Below are 16157 nucleotides of genomic sequence, written 5' to 3'. Positions count from 1 at the left end.
AAGACAAAGACATCACCTCTCCCTGTATTGTCTTTTACATGGTATGCAATCATTGACCACTAACACAATTCAGATGTTAAGTGACAGCCTAGAACCTCCAATTCAAACCTTCCTACAGGCTAAAAGTATGGATGAAGGTAACCATCTTAAACAATGCCCAAATATGGATTTAGGGGGAAAACATCCCTGAGTGCATCATTGCTTCACATTATCTTCTCTAGCGAATAAATATACAAAATGTGCAGGCGGTGTACTTTATTCTTCATTTATTAATCTATGTGGGGCATTCGATTCTTCAGCTCTCATTAGAATTTGGGGAAAACTTTTAAACATGAGCATGCCTAGCAGATTGCTGCCACTTATTAGGAATCTATACTCTGAAAATATTCTCCAAATTTGTATACCAGGTAGCTCCACCCTCTTGAGCCCAACCAGGGTAAGAAGTGGTGTTAGGCAGGGCTGCATCCTTGCCCCGCGTTTATTATATATATAGATATATAAAAAGGATTTTCACTGTAGCCAGGACTGTAGATTATGTTCTCCTCAGCTATGTTATTTAGCATATGCAGACTCTCTATTTTTATTAGCCTGTACTCTCTCAGGTTTAGTGAAAATGTAAACAAGTTTTATGATTTTTGCATTTATTTCTAAAATTTATTTAGAAATAAATTTCAAAAAAACAAAGGCACTAATTTTCTCTAAATCCTAACTTTAAAACTCATGTTCTTTATTTTTGAGTTAAAGCTCAATTGAGATAGTAAGAAATTTAAAGAATCTTGGGGCTATGTTTACACAAAATATATCTTGGGATTTGCATACACATATGTCAATGCAGACACTACACTCCTTTCTTTTCTTTAACAATTACTTTATTATAAAGGAGGTCAATTTGTTGCATAATTTAGGATCCTTTATACAACAATTATACATTTGGTTATCGGATATGCTGCTCCAGTATGGCACACTGGTCATATAGAACATCTTTGTTTTCTTCAGTTCAAATTCTTTAGGAACTTTTTAGGTATTCCACCGTGTAACTCCTCCTCCACCTTGCAATTAGAGCTGGGGCTTCCAAACCTATCTAGTATTATATACCAATCTGTCATTAAATTCTAGTTTTCCCTTTTCGAGCCATCAATAGCTCCTGTATTTTTCAGCTGTTAATTTCAAATACCTCTATGTCCACCTGTAGTAGGAATTCAGGTAAAAGACTTTCCCTCACAACAGAGTGATGAGGCTGCAAGAAGTGAAAGTACTATCAAAGTACACTGCAAAAAGTTTCAAAATAAGATCTTAAATGAAGATCCTTGGTGCTTAAGGAGGCAAATTGTAAACATTCTTCACTCTTCTTCCAGAGACCCTTAGTGGTAAATTTTCCTTGCCAGATTATTTATGCTGCTTAGAAATTTATAAGTTTAGACAAGCTTTCTTGGTAAAGTGTAAAATGCGAGGGAGATATAATAGAATTCCTGCAGAGGAATGCAAATGCCCTTATTATCAGGATCAAGTAGACTCCCTAGCTCATATTGTTTTAGTATGTCTCCAAAACAATACCAGACGAAACAAGTATATTACTCCTTGGATAAAACAGGTAACAACACTTTCTGAGAAGTGGACATTGTCCTATCTGCAATCAAGTGGATTGGCTAACAGTATGAGAGATGTGTCAATTTTTCTCTTTATACTGTCAAGAAGGAACTTTCATTCACACTTTTTTTGTGAGAAACTGTGGATGAATAGCTAATAGGAAATCTAGGGAAAGGAAAGGAAATTGAGCTCAAGCAAAAGCCATCTCCCCTCCCCCACCTCCCAAAATCCTCCTCTACATTGTGTGAAACAAAAGTAGGACATTCAGTGTCTACAGTTTTTTTTCCCCATGACATGAAATATCAATGAGAGAGGGGGGGAAAGGCCCTCAATTTTGGCACTGAAACTTTCTTTCCTGTTTTGTGGAATGTGGATTTGGAAAGGATACTACAGCTGCACTAGGTAATAGAAGGAAGCAACAGGCAATAACAATACCAGGGAGGTGAGAAAGGGAAGAGAAAATTATTTACTGGTTGCTATGCATGTCAGAATACCCACCTCATCAATAAAATATAATCAAGTGACAAGGAGAACAATCCACCTTTAAAAAATACTTTTAACTGTTCGATTGCTTATGTGTACAATAAAGGAAATTAACCAGAGTCAAAACTACAAACAGCTAAGTGGTCTTTAAGTATTAAATCCTATGGTTTTCTGTGTCTGTGTTAAGCAAGAAAAAAAGACACTAGGTCCTTTCGCTGAGTCCTTTAGTTAATGCTCTGTGGTGTCCCTCACTCTTCTTTATTCAAAACTGATCCAAGCTTGAGAGCATACTTATACCACCACACTGGTATATATACTATCAGTACAATTTTTAAGCAAGTTTAACTCAGAGGTAAATCCCACTGTGTTCAGTGGGGCTTACTTTCAGGGAAGTGAATCTACGACTGCAGCCCAAGTTTGATGGATACCCAGGACCCACAGATATGGTACCTCTCGAAACAATGCACCGTAGAATGTGACAGTGAAGTGACAGTCTACTGTCCTCATGGAAATGTCTAGGTCCATCAGCAGTCTCTTCTGCTCCTGGCTGTTCACAGTTGCCCGGATTCGCTGGAAGACAGACCTGTTGTTAATTTTATACCTCAGGTTCTAAGCCATCGTTTCATCCAAGAAACTCACCAAGATCACAAAAGTTACAAGAATGTGACTCAGCTCATTTTACCAAGCAAGACTTGTACCATCTTTCTTTTGCAGCTTTCACCTCCTTCTTAACCAATCTAACAGTCAAGGTAGGAAGCCTCAAACCTGGGGTCAATTTCAAGAGGTAAAAAAAATGGATAGCAGCCACAGACCTTTAAGCCAGCAGAGAGATAAATTTGGGAATTCCTGACTCTTGCATGCTAGCCCTTTCTGACAAACTTGAGCTTTATGGCAATAAGTTTGCAAATTCTAAGCAAACTTACCTGCAGCAGTATGACTTACTTTTGAGTAACTATGATAGGCTAACACTTCAAGTGGCTCATAAGAAGCATCCAAAAAGCAGAGGCTGCATTTGATGATTTAAATCTCTTTATGCCTCTGTGAAATGAGGGTAATAATGCTTACCTACCTCACAGGCGTAATTTATGTCTGGGAAGCACTGTGAGATCCTCGGATGTGAGGTGCTATAGAAGGGCAAAGGATGACTGTTATTACAGAAGTGCTTTCTTTACCTCTTTCTCTTTTTCCTTTCTCTGTTCTACCATCATTACCAAGGCTATGATGGCAGAACATTCTGTAAAGGGTAATTACTAAAAGAGGTTCACATTCAGCACCACACACTTCTGCTTTAATCCAGCAGCTACCTGCACATGCAGCATCTCAAGTGCACACACCAAGGACTTTCCCGTTCACTTTCTAGTAGGTGTGGGTGTGTGCACGTTTGTGCATACACATACATCTATTGCATTCAGACAGAGGTCCTCAACACTGAGCTGAACAGGAAGGCCCTTGATCATGTGGAGAGATGTATGTGCACTGATGCTTCTGTGGACTTCAGTTCAGACTGACTGGATATATACAGGCATAATGCTTAACCATGGCTGTTTTCTTAGCTACAGTTAAGACTTAAATTGTGTTTAAGGGTTACCAGCAATCCAGAATGCAAAAGAAAGGCTTGAAAAGTATTTGCAATGCATGGTTTGTAACCATGGTTAAGTATTTTATCTGTACCACCAAGCAAACCAAGGATAAAACAGTTTCCCCATCTCTGCTTCCAGTAAGAAGCAGATTTTGTTGGTAGTTCACTATACATATTTTCCCAAAGCGGACCTTCCCTCAGCAAATTAAACCATGGTTTTATTGTACATTCGGAATCTCAAGTAGGGGTAAGTCATGATCAGTTCTGGGTCATGTGTCAAAGACACTGGAAGCTAGCACTAATGGGCTAGTATCTGAACAGCTTGGCATGGTGGACAGATGAGAAGAGAGTAGGTAATAGCTTCCTGCTTGCTGCCTGATGGGGTCTAAGCATTATTCTTACTACCTTCATCAAAGGGATTAGTGTGGCATTAAGTGTCTCAAAAGTCCTCTTTTCTCCTGGAAACGCTAATTGAATCAAGGCAGAAAACAAAACCTGCAATATTTGTTTATAAATATTTGATCTGTTAATAAAGATGATATGCAAGGTTTCAGAAATGAATGGATTAAGGAGCTAGATTGCCTATTTTGCCAAAACAATGGGATATGGCCTTAAAGTTTATACCTACTCTCTCCATGGGATTTAAATTGAGACTTACTCAGCTTATTATTAGTTGTTGGATTTTTTACATTGGTTGTACTGTATGAGGATACCATAGCATGCCATTAGCCCCAAAGGTTCATTTTCAGAAATCAAATGAACAAACCAATGATCATTTACATTAAATAGACAAATAGAATACAGTGGAAAAACACTGATATAAACAAACTGTTTCTCAAGTAGGGTTGCCAAGTCGCCACCAGCTGCCAGCAGGGGATTTTTTTCATGTGCGTGGTACAATAACATCACCCGGTAGTGACATATCATGCCAGGCACGTCACATGGGGATGCTCTAGGAAATCGCAGGGAAACGCTATGGTTTCACACAGGGATGTTCTAGCAATTTGGGGGAAACTCTACGGTACCAATTTCCCCAAAAACTGCTAGTGTCCCCACATGAAACCATAGAGTTTTTGCAATTTCCTAGAGCATCCCCACATGATATGTCACTTCCAGGTGACATTATCACACCGCACATGCTGTGGAATGGTGGGACACTTTGGGAACAAGGATCCCCTTGGTGGCCTCCTCCCTGGTGGTGGGTTGGGGCCCGCCAAACCAGGGGATCTCCCACCCCTGGTGGGAACTTGGCAGCCCTATTCTCAGGAACAGGAAATACAAAAAGGTTTCAAATAAACCATTTTCTGTTTCTGATTTGAAGAGTTCAAAATGAAAATACTGTACACCTGAATCAATGATTTTCATTGTGTAACACGTAAAAACAAACCTATATAACACCTAACATTTATTAACAAGACGGGGAGGGGGGGTTGGGGGGGTGTCATTACAGAGGGTTCGTTATGGGAACATACAGAGTACATCCTTGCTAATAACCGATATAAAATCAGAAGCGCCAACCAACCATAAAAATCAAATAAACCTAGATGATTACATGCAGGGTGACTAACACGAAAATAAAGCTATTCCAAAAATGCTTGTTAATATCCAACAATTTACATTTCTGACCAGCTCTTTTGTCCAGTTCCCCATATTACTTGCTTACCCTTTGATTCATACATACATAGAGACAGAGGAAAACAGTCAGGTGTAGTTACACAGATAATGCTGACTAATTACATGCAAAGGTCATAAAAATATCAAATAAATCAGAAGTGTTAGTGTAGAGAACAATATTGCTCACAGAATGTATCTGGAGATCATGCCTGAAGGCAGAGTGCAAAGATTACAAAAACCTGTCATATTAAGTCGAAAACCCATATTAACAGGACATATTGAAATGCTCATCTGTATATTCCATATCTTACCATCTTGCCTTGCATGAACAGAACAACAGATAACAGCCAGTTCATAAGTTAATAAGTCCAGTACATAAATGCTTCACTCTGTTATGAAAGGTGCTGCTCAGCCATTTGGAAATTACAATTAGAGTCAACATGCATTTTGCAAAGTCAAAATGATCCCGTTAGGATCATTCAGATCCTTGTGTCAGACCAAGGGCATGACAGTGATTAAGTGATCTGAATAATCATAGCCACATAATTCAAGCCACTATTGCTTGAAGATCAAGTGTAAACAGAAACAATTAGAAGCTGCATTCTTGTATGGAAATACAATTTGTAGAAATCAGGCAGTCTGATACACAATGTTTTGTTCAGCCAGGATATGTGTGTCCTATATCTTGATATTCTAAACATTCTATCTAATTGCTCTGAAACTGCATCATACTGTTTTGCACACAGGACTTAATGAATGTTGACAACTCAAGATTGCTACATACAGCTCTCCAAATTAAATCAAATGTACTCTTCCTTGGGTCAGCACCTCAGTAATTATAGCTTCTTGCATGGTAACAGATAACTTGAACTCTTCTAGGACATATAGAAAGCCAGGGTGGTGTAGTGGTTAAGAGAAGACTCTATCTGTAGTGGACTCTAATCTGGAGAACTGGGTTTGATTCCCCACTCCACCACATGAAGCCTGCTCCAGTCACAGTTCTCTCAGACCTCTCTCAGCCCCACTCACCTCACAAGGTGCTTACTGTGGGTAGAGGTAGATTGTAACTTGCTTTGAGACTTCTTAGGGAAGAGAAAAGCAGGTTATAAAAACCTACTCTTCTTCTTCATATAAAGCAAAATAGAAAAAGAGCATACCGGCAAAATTCAGAAAGTCAATGCATACACACACTGTCAACAACCAAGGATTTTCACTCTACCTTTACTGCCATAATCTGCCCACTGGGCACGTGCCGCATCTTCTCTACCACCCCATATGCACCACGTCCAAGTTCTGATATTGGTTCCAGGTCATCAGCCTTTACTTCAAAGTTCTGTCAAGGAAGAGAAAGTATTATCTGGGGTCCAGAGGCAGTCACCCACTCTAATGCATCCAAAGTGGGGACAAACCCATTGATAGTTTTGCACTGAAATTTCCTATATATACATCTGAAACATTAAGGATATTAATAAAGCCCTCTGAACCATTTTAGAGAACTAAGAATTAGCACAGTGCTTTGGATTTTACCATAGAGGATACTTAAATTCATTTGAGTTTTGAAAGCATGCAATTTAAGACATTAAAACACTATTTTTAGTGCAACTTTATGGTGTTTCTCAATGCCAAAATAGCGTTTTTTTTAAAATCAGATTGAATACAGGATTTCATCTGTTCCCAAAAGATTACTTTCCTGCTTGGGGTATACCTGAGGACGGGAGAACTATAGCCCTTCCATGACTTCTTTAAATGTGGATTCGAGGTAAATAGAAATGTGTATCACTTTTCGACACTATAGCATACACAAGCACATGTATTATTTTCATTTACTTGTATACTTTATTTCCAGGGCATGACTATACAAATGTAAATCATCGCTATGGGAGATGGAATGGCAAACCTGGAAGGATGAACCAATCCTCATCTCTTCTATCTTCTCCTATCACACTAAATGTAGATAGATGTTTCTCTTATGAAGCTTGTTTTGATCAATGAATCAAACTCTTACTGGCCTAATCCAGATCAGGGAACCTACTGGCACTTCAAACATACCATACTATCACACCATACCCGGTCTCTGAATACACTTTTGTGAGCTAGGGCTCCCAATGTTCTGACAAGAAATCCTCATTTCCAAGTATCTGTCAGGGTCAAAGATCAAGTACCTTTCTTGCTGAGGAGTCCACCATACCAGAATCCAAGTCATCACACAAACAGGACCTAAAGGCAAAGTAATATATGTCCCCTAAAAGATAGATTCCTTCCCCAAAGACTTCAGTAAATTCAAGAGGGGTCCCTTGAGGCATTTTCCACTACTAGTGACAAGATTTGCATCTGAACTATACCAATTCAGTTAGTACACAAGTATACTACATTTTAAAAGTCCCCATATTTATAAGCAAAACAATAACAACAACAGCAAAACCCCCCACAGCTTTTCTCTACATATAGAAAACTGTCATGACAGAGAGAAAGCTGGGATAAAACTCCTGGTGTGTGTTTCTTGTACAAGATCAAACATGAAGCCTTTACCTACAGCTTGAAGTGGTACACTATAGGAAGAAAACAACACATTTTTTTCTACTGGATGTTTGAATTGGCTATCTGAAACACCTTGGTGTTGACTGCTGCCTTCTGTTTCTAGCCTGCTGTAGTCTTAAGTATATTTTATTTATTCACAGAATTTATACTGCGTTTTATGCCCCTCATTAGGGCTACTAATAGGTAAAAATAAAAACTTGACATAATAAAAACATTTTTAAAACCATGAAAACCAAACAAAATAAATCATCAAAAGAAGGAAAAGCAAAACTAAAGGATACGGATGAAAATTTAAGAACAACAATTACAACATAGGGTAAGACAGAGGATCACTGAGAGAACACCACATGAAAGACAACTCTTCACCCACTGGTGGAAGATAGCAAGATAGGGGACAGAATAGTGTCTCTGGGGAGAGGGGTTCCAGAGTTCTGGTGCCACAACCAAGATGGCCCTCTCCAGAGTTGCCACCCACCTAATGTCAGAAGGCAAGGACACTCAAAACAGGGCCTCAGAAGGTGACTGTAGTGGTTGGGTAGGCTTGTAAGGAAGTATGCTGGTCCCAAGCCATTTATTTATTTATATTTATTCTTCAGATTTATATTCCACCCTCCCCACTAGTGGGCTCAGGGGTGGATCACAGACAATAATTAGGCCATTCAGTAAACAAACAATTTAATAATTAAAATATATTTATAATTAAAAACTTTTGCACAGTTTGTTGCACACACGAAATCTCAGAAATTGATGCCACCGGATTTTGATGTTCATTTATTCTGGGCCTCACAAGAAATGGTGTCTTCAGAAGATAGAGTTTTCAATATCTACACCAGCACCTTGAATTGAAGAGTTAGGGGTTACAGCCCCTACAGATACTCAGTGGCAGAGCATCAGCTTTGCATGCAGAAGGTGGCTGCCATCTCCAGCTGAAAAAACTAAGTAATGAATGATGTGAAAGATCTCTGCCTGAGACATCAGAAAGCTGCTGCCAGTCTGAGTAGACAATAATGACCCTTTTATTCTAATAGTTTGTTCAGTATATGGCAGATTTATGTGTAAATTGTGATTGGAGGCAGATTGGGTATCAGTGTAAACGGACCAAGACTTAGGGTGGCCAGACCGTCCCGGTCTCCCGGGACTTTCCCGGATCTGGCCCCCAATTCCCGGCTCCCGGGCTGGGTATACCGGGACCATTTTGAGGTCCCGGTTTAGCCAGCCAGAGAGCCGGGGGCCGCGCGCCCGGGCGGGGAAGGCGGCGAGTGAGGGAGGGAGCGACCCTGCGCGTGCGCAGACCGCCCTGCGCACGCGCAGGGACGCTCCCTCCCTCACTCGCCGCCTTCCCCGCCCGCGCACGGGGCCCAGCGGTGGCGGCGGAGGCCCGGGAGGGCGTCGGAAAGGCCCGCGGGGGTCGCTGGAGGGCCTCCAGCGACCCCCGCGGGCCTTTCCGACGCTTCCCGGGGCTCCTTTCCCCCACCCCCCGTCCTCCTCCCCCCGGCAGGCCGTCGGAAAGGCCCGCGGGGGTCGCTGGAGGGCCTCCAGCGACCCCCGCGGGCCTTTCCGACGCTTCCCGGGGCTCCTTTCCCCCACCCCCGTCCTCCTCCCCCCGGCAGGCCGTCGGAAAGGCCCGCGGGGGTCGCTGGAGGGCCTCCAGCGACCCCCGCGGGCCTTTCCGACGCTTCCCGGGGCTCCTTTCCCCCACCCCCCGTCCTCCTCCCCCCGGCAGGCCATCGGAAAGGCCCGCGGGGGTCGCTGGAGGGCCTCCAGCGACCCCCGCGGGCCTTTCCGACGCTTCCCGGGGCTCCTTTCCCCCACCCCCCGTCCTCCTCCCCCCGGCAGGCCGTCGGAAAGGCCCGCGGGGGTCGCTGGAGGGCCTCCAGCGACCCCCGCGGGCCTTTCCGACGCTTCCCGGGGCTCCTTTCCCCCACCCCCCGTCCTCCTCCCCCCGGCAGGCCATCGGAAAGGCCCGCGGGGGTCGCTGGAGGGCCTCCAGCGACCCCCGCGGGCCTTTCCGACGCTTCCCGGGGCTCCTTTCCCCCACCCCCCGTCCTCCTCCCCCCGGCAGGCCATCGGAAAGGCCCGCGGGGGTCGCTGGAGGGCCTCCAGCGACCCCCGCGGGCCTTTCCGACGCTTCCCGGGGCTCCTTTCCCCCACCCCCCGTCCTCCTCCCCCCGGCAGGCCATCGGAAAGGCCCGCGGGGGTCGCTGGAGGGCCTCCAGCGACCCCCGCGGGCCTTTCCGACGCTTCCCGGGGCTCCTTTCCCCCACCCCCCGTCCTCCTCCCCCCGGCAGGCCGTCGGAAAGGCCCGCGGGGGTCGCTGGAGGGCCTCCAGCGACCCCCGCGGGCCTTTCCGACGCTTCCCGGGGCTCCTTTCCCCCACCCCCCGTCCTCCTCCCCCCGGCAGGCCGTCGGAAAGGCCCGCGGGGGTCGCTGGAGGGCCTCCAGCGACCCCCGCGGGCCTTTCCGACGCTTCCCGGGGCTCCTTTCCCCCACCCCCCGTCCTCCTCCCCCCGGCAGGCCGTCGGAAAGGCCCGCGGGGGTCGCTGGAGGGCCTCCAGCGACCCCCGCGGGCCTTTCCGACGCTTCCCGGGGCTCCTTTCCCCCACCCCCCGTCCTCCTCCCCCCGGCAGGCCATCGGAAAGGCCCGCGGGGGTCGCTGGAGGGCCTCCAGCGACCCCCGCGGGCCTTTCCGACGCTTCCCGGGGCTCCTTTCCCCCACCCCCCGTCCTCCTCCCCCCGGCAGGCCGTCGGAAAGGCCCGCGGGGGTCGCTGGAGGGCCTCCAGCGACCCCCGCGGGCCTTTCCGACGCTTCCCGGGGCTCCTTTCCCCCACCCCCCGTCCTCCTCCCCCCGGCAGGCCATCGGAAAGGCCCGCGGGGGTCGCTGGAGGGCCTCCAGCGACCCCCGCGGGCCTTTCCGACGCTTCCCGGGGCTCCTTTCCCCCACCCCCCGTCCTCCTCCCCCCGGCAGGCCATCGGAAAGGCCCGCGGGGGTCGCTGGAGGGCCTCCAGCGACCCCCGCGGGCCTTTCCGACGCTTCCCGGGGCTCCTTTCCCCCACCCCCCGTCCTCCTCCCCCCGGCAGGCCATCGAAAAGGCCCGCGGGGGTCGCTGGAGGGCCTCCAGCGACCCCCGCGGGCCTTTCCGACGCTTCCCGGGGCTCCTTTCCCCCACCCCCCGTCCTCCTCCCCCCGGCAGGCCGTCGGAAAGGCCCGCGGGGGTCGCTGGAGGGCCTCCAGCGACCCCCGCGGGCCTTTCCGACGCTTCCCGGGGCTCCTTTCCCCCACCCCCCGTCCTCCTCCCCCCGGCAGGCCGTCGGAAAGGCCCGCGGGGGTCGCTGGAGGGCCTCCAGCGACCCCCGCGGGCCTTTCCGACGCTTCCCGGGGCTCCTTTCCCCCACCCCCCGTCCTCCTCCCCCCTGCAGGCCATCGGAAAGGCCCGCGGGGGTCGCTGGAGGGCCTCCAGCGACCCCCGCGGGCCTTTCCGACGCTTCCCGGGGCTCCTTTCCCCCACCCCCCGTCCTCCTCCCCCCGGCAGGCCATCGGAAAGGCCCGCGGGGGTCGCTGGAGGGCCTCCAGCGACCCCCGCGGGCCTTTCCGACGCTTCCCGGGGCTCCTTTCCCCCACCCCCCGTCCTCCTCCCCCCGGCAGGCCATCGGAAAGGCCCGCGGGGGTCGCTGGAGGGCCTCCAGCGACCCCCGCGGGCCTTTCCGACGCTTCCCGGGGCTCCTTTCCCCCACCCCCCGTCCTCCTCCCCCCGGCAGGCCGTCGGAAAGGCCCGCGGGGGTCGCTGGAGGGCCTCCAGCGACCCCCGCGGGCCTTTCCGACGCTTCCCGGGGCTCCTTTCCCCCACCCCCCGTCCTCCTCCCCCCGGCAGGCCGTCGGAAAGGCCCGCGGGGGTCGCTGGAGGGCCTCCAGCGACCCCCGCGGGCCTTTCCGACGCTTCCCGGGGCTCCTTTCCCCCACCCCCCGTCCTCCTCCCCCCGGCAGGCCATCGGAAAGGCCCGCGGGGGTCGCTGGAGGGCCTCCAGCGACCCCCGCGGGCCTTTCCGACGCTTCCCGGGGCTCCTTTCCCCCACCCCCCGTCCTCCTCCCCCCGGCAGGCCATCGGAAAGGCCCGCGGGGGTCGCTGGAGGGCCTCCAGCGACCCCCGCGGGCCTTTCCGACGCTTCCCGGGGCTCCTTTCCCCCACCCCCCGTCCTCCTCCCCCCGGCAGGCCGTCGGAAAGGCCCGCGGGGGTCGCTGGAGGGCCTCCAGCGACCCCCGCGGGCCTTTCCGACGCTTCCCGGGGCTCCTTTCCCCCACCCCCCGTCCTCCTCCCCCCGGCAGGCCATCGGAAAGGCCCGCGGGGGTCGCTGGAGGGCCTCCAGCGACCCCCGCGGGCCTTTCCGACGCTTCCCGGGGCTCGCTTCCCCCACCCCCCGTCCTCCTCCCCCCGGCAGGCCGTCGGAAAGGCCCGCGGGGGTCGCTGGAGGGCCTCCAGCGACCCCCGCGGGCCTTTCCGACGCTTCCCGGGGCTCCTTTCCCCCACCCCCCGTCCTCCTCCCCCCGGCAGGCCATCGGAAAGGCCCGCGGGGGTCGCTGGAGGGCCTCCAGCGACCCCCGCGGGCCTTTCCGACGCTTCCCGGGGCTCGCTTCCCCCACCCCCCGTCCTCCTCCCCCCGGGAGGGCATCGGAAAGGCCCGCGGGGGTCGCTGGAGGGCCTCCAGCGACCCCCGCGGGCCTTTCCGACGCTTCCCGGGGCTCCTTTCCCCCACCCCCCGTCCTCCTCCCCCCGGCAGGCCATCGGAAAGGCCCGCGGGGGTCGCTGGAGGGCCTCCAGCGACCCCCGCGGGCCTTTCCGACGCTTCCCGGGGCTCGCTTCCCCCACCCCCCGTCCTCCTCCCCCCGGGAGGGCGTCGGAAAGGCCCGCGGGGGTCGCTGGAGGGGCCTCCAGCGACCACCGCGGGCCTTTCCGACGCTTCCCCGGCCTCTACCACCCCCCCCCCCCCCGTGCTGGCGGAGGCCCGGGAGGGCATTGGAAAGACCTCTCCGCCGCCGCCGCCGGACTCGCCGCCTCTGCCGCCGCCGCTGGACTCGCCGCCGCCGTAGGTAAGGGGGCCGAAAGCGGGGGGGGGGGCTGGCGGTTGGGGGTGGCCTTCCTTTCTTCCCTCCCTCCTTCCTTCCTTTCTTCCTTCCTTCCCTCCTTCCTTCCTTCCTCCCTCCTTCCTTCCTTCCTTCCTTCCCTCCTTCCTTTCTTTCTTCCCTTCTTCCCTCCCTCCCTTTCTCCTTCCCTTTCTCCCTCCCTCCCTCCCTCTCCCTTCCTTCCTTCCTTCCTTCCTTCCTTCCTTCCTTCCTTCCTTCCTTCCTTCCTTCCTTCCTTCCTTCCTTCCTTATGTTCTTAACTTCTTATGTGACACAGAGTGTTGGACTGGATGGGCCACTGGCCTGATCCAACAGGGCTTCTCTTATGTTCTTATGTGACGCAGAGTGTTGGACTGGATGGGCCACTGGCCTGATCCAACAGGGCTTCTCTTATGTTCTTATGTGACGCAGAGAGTTGGACTGGATGGGCCACTGGCCTGATCCAACAGGGCTTCTCTTATGTTCTTAAGTGTGACACAGAGTGTTGGACTGGATGGGCCACTGGCCTGATCCAACAGGGCTTCTCCTATGTTCTTATGTGACGCAGAGTGTTGGACTGGATGGGCCACTGGCCTGATCCAACAGGGCTTCTCTTATGTTCTTATGTGACGCAGAGAGTTGGACTGGATGGGCCACTGGCCTGATCCAACAGGGCTTCTCTTATGTTCTTAAGTGTGACACAGAGTGTTGGACTGGATGGGCCACTGGCCTGATCCAACAGGGCTTCTCCTATGTTCTTATGTGACGCAGAGTGTTGGACTGGATGGGCCACTGGCCTGATCCAACAGGGCTTCTCTTATGTTCTTATGTGACGCAGAGAGTTGGACTGGATGGGCCACTGGCCTGATCCAACAGGGCTTCTCTTATGTTCTTATGTGACGCAGAGTGTTGGACTGGATGGGCCACTGGCCTGATCCAACAGGGCTTCTCTTATGTTCTTAAGTGTGACACAGAGTGTTGGACTGGATGGGCCACTGGCCTGATCCAACAGGGCTTCTCCTATGTTCTTATGTGACGCAGAGTGTTGGACTGGATGGGCCACTGGCCTGATCCAACAGGGCTTCTCTTATGTGACAATACTGACTTTGGTGGACCCAAGCACTGATTCAGTGTAAGGGAGCTTTGTGTTTGTGTCTTCTAGTGCAATTTTGTTCTCAGATCCTGTATTTACTTCATCAGTATATGGGATAAGGCACTTTCTCAACTGTGCTGCATAAATCAGCCTATTTATTTTGTCCTGTTGGCTCTGTTGGCTCTATCTGCGCCACCTTCATCACTTCCGGGGTGTGGATCCCCCAGTGGAGTGGTCTCCCGACTCCCTCCGCCGGCTGTTTCTGATAGCCCTGCGCCCCCTCTTTCATTTGATATGTGTCCCGTGCGGGTGCCACCCTCCCGCCGGGAGATGCCGCAAAATGAGCCCCCTTGAGGCTTATGGCGGCAGGGCTCGGGGGAAGCGAGCTAGACTGCTGTTCTTTTGAGGGGTTATAGAGTGTTTCGAGCCCGTCCCTGTGGCATCGGTCCCATCATTGTGGGGCCCAGGGGGCCGGCGCAGCGGCACGCTGAAGCAGCCTGTCGGTCACTTCCAGGTTCCTGTCCTGCATCTCGACCTGTGTTATTAGTGACAGGCTGCTTCGGCGTGCCGCTGCGCCGGCCCCCTGGGTCCCACAACGATGGGACCGATGCCACAGGGACGGGCTCGAAACACTCTATAACCCCTCAAAAGAACAGCAGTCTAGCTCGCTTCCCCCGAGCCCTGCCGCCATAAGCCTCAAGGGGGCTCATTTTGCGGCATCTCCCGGCGGGAGGGTGGCACCCGCACGGGACACATATCAAATGAAAGAGGGGGCGCAGGGCTATCAGAAACAGCCGGCGGAGGGAGGCGGGAGACCACCCCACTGGGGGATCCACACCCCGAAAGTGATGAAGGTGGTGCAGATAGAGCCAACAGAGCAAACAGGACAAAATAAATAGGCTGCATTATGCAGCACAGTTGAGAAAGTGCCTTATCCCATATACTGATGAAGTATATACAGGATTTCAGAACAAAATTGTTTCCGGCGGTGATATTTGGGGGATTTTTGGGGATGTCACAGGAAGTGCTGTGAAGTCACTTCCTGTTTCCGGCAGTGGCATTTGGGGGAAATGATGTCACAGGAAGTGATGTCACTTCCCATTTCCGGCAGGTGACGCGGGGAAATGATGTCACAGGAAGTGATGTCACTTCCTGTTTCCTGTGGTGGCATGACGTCACCGGAAGTGACGTCACCGGAAGTGACGTCACTTCCTGTTTCCGGCGACGCGCGCGCTTCGCGCGCGCGCACCCCCCCCCCCCCCCCACATGTCCCTGGCTGGCCTTCAGACATTATGGTCACCCTACCAAGACTGGAGTGATATGGTCCCTGAGATCCATTCCAGTCGATATACTTGTTGCAGCATCTTGCAATGAATGAAGTTTCCAAGCACTTTTCAAGGCAACCCCACAGAGAGTGCATTGCAGTAATTTAATCTAGATGTAACCACGACATGCAGCACAGTGGCCAGATCTTTTCTGCCCAGTAAATACCACAGTTGGCTAATCAGCCAAAGCTGGTAAAAGACACTCCTGACTACAGCTGCCATGTGCTTATCTAGCAATTGGCCTGGGTCCTAGAGCACACCCAAACTATGGAAATGGATCCTTCAAGGGAAATGCAACCACATCCTGAATATCCCCTTAAGTCCCAAGTCAGACTTTCTGCTACCAGTAGCACTCATGTCTTGTTAAGAATAATGAGCTTCAATTTATTAGGCTATATCCTCTCTGAAACAGCCTCAAACCACAAGCTTCTACAGTCTTCCTGGGATTGGCCAGAAACACAAGATAACTGAGAGTCATCCGCATATTGGTAAAAACACAACCCAATTCTGCAGATGAATTCACCAATTGATTTCATGTACACAAAGGGACAAGATGGAGGACTGTGGGACCTCACAGGCCAACGGTCAAGGAGCTAAAAAGCAGTTCCCCAGCATTACCTTCTGAAAAGTACCTTCCAATTAGAAACAGAACCAATGCAAAATAGTGCCTCCCAGTCCCAGTTATTAGTAGTACTAAATGCCATAAAGAGATCCAGAAGAATCAACCAAGTCACACTCTCTCTGTCCACCTCCCATTGCAGGTCCACCAGGGTGACCAAGGCTATTTCAGTTCCATAACAAGGCCTGAAGCTAGATTGGAAAGGATCCAAACAATCTAATTC

General features: G+C 51.0%; 1 protein-coding gene across 1 annotated transcript in view; it reads right to left on the bottom strand.

The window, feature by feature from the left end:
- MAP2K6 (mitogen-activated protein kinase kinase 6) overlaps positions 1–16157 on the bottom strand; it is a 129278-nt gene that overhangs the window by 36893 nt on the left and 76228 nt on the right. The window contains exons 4-5 of the mRNA XM_060252309.1: positions 6483–6596; positions 2521–2640 (exon numbers count right to left, since the gene is read on the bottom strand). Of these exons, the coding sequence (XP_060108292.1) occupies positions 2521–2640; positions 6483–6596 (234 nt within the window). The remainder of the gene's footprint in view (positions 1–2520; positions 2641–6482; positions 6597–16157) is intronic.

This window comes from Heteronotia binoei, chromosome 13, assembly GCF_032191835.1.
Source record: "Heteronotia binoei isolate CCM8104 ecotype False Entrance Well chromosome 13, APGP_CSIRO_Hbin_v1, whole genome shotgun sequence".
Taxonomy (NCBI): domain Eukaryota; kingdom Metazoa; phylum Chordata; class Lepidosauria; order Squamata; family Gekkonidae; genus Heteronotia; species Heteronotia binoei.
This window is presented reverse-complemented; position numbering and strand designations above follow the sequence as displayed.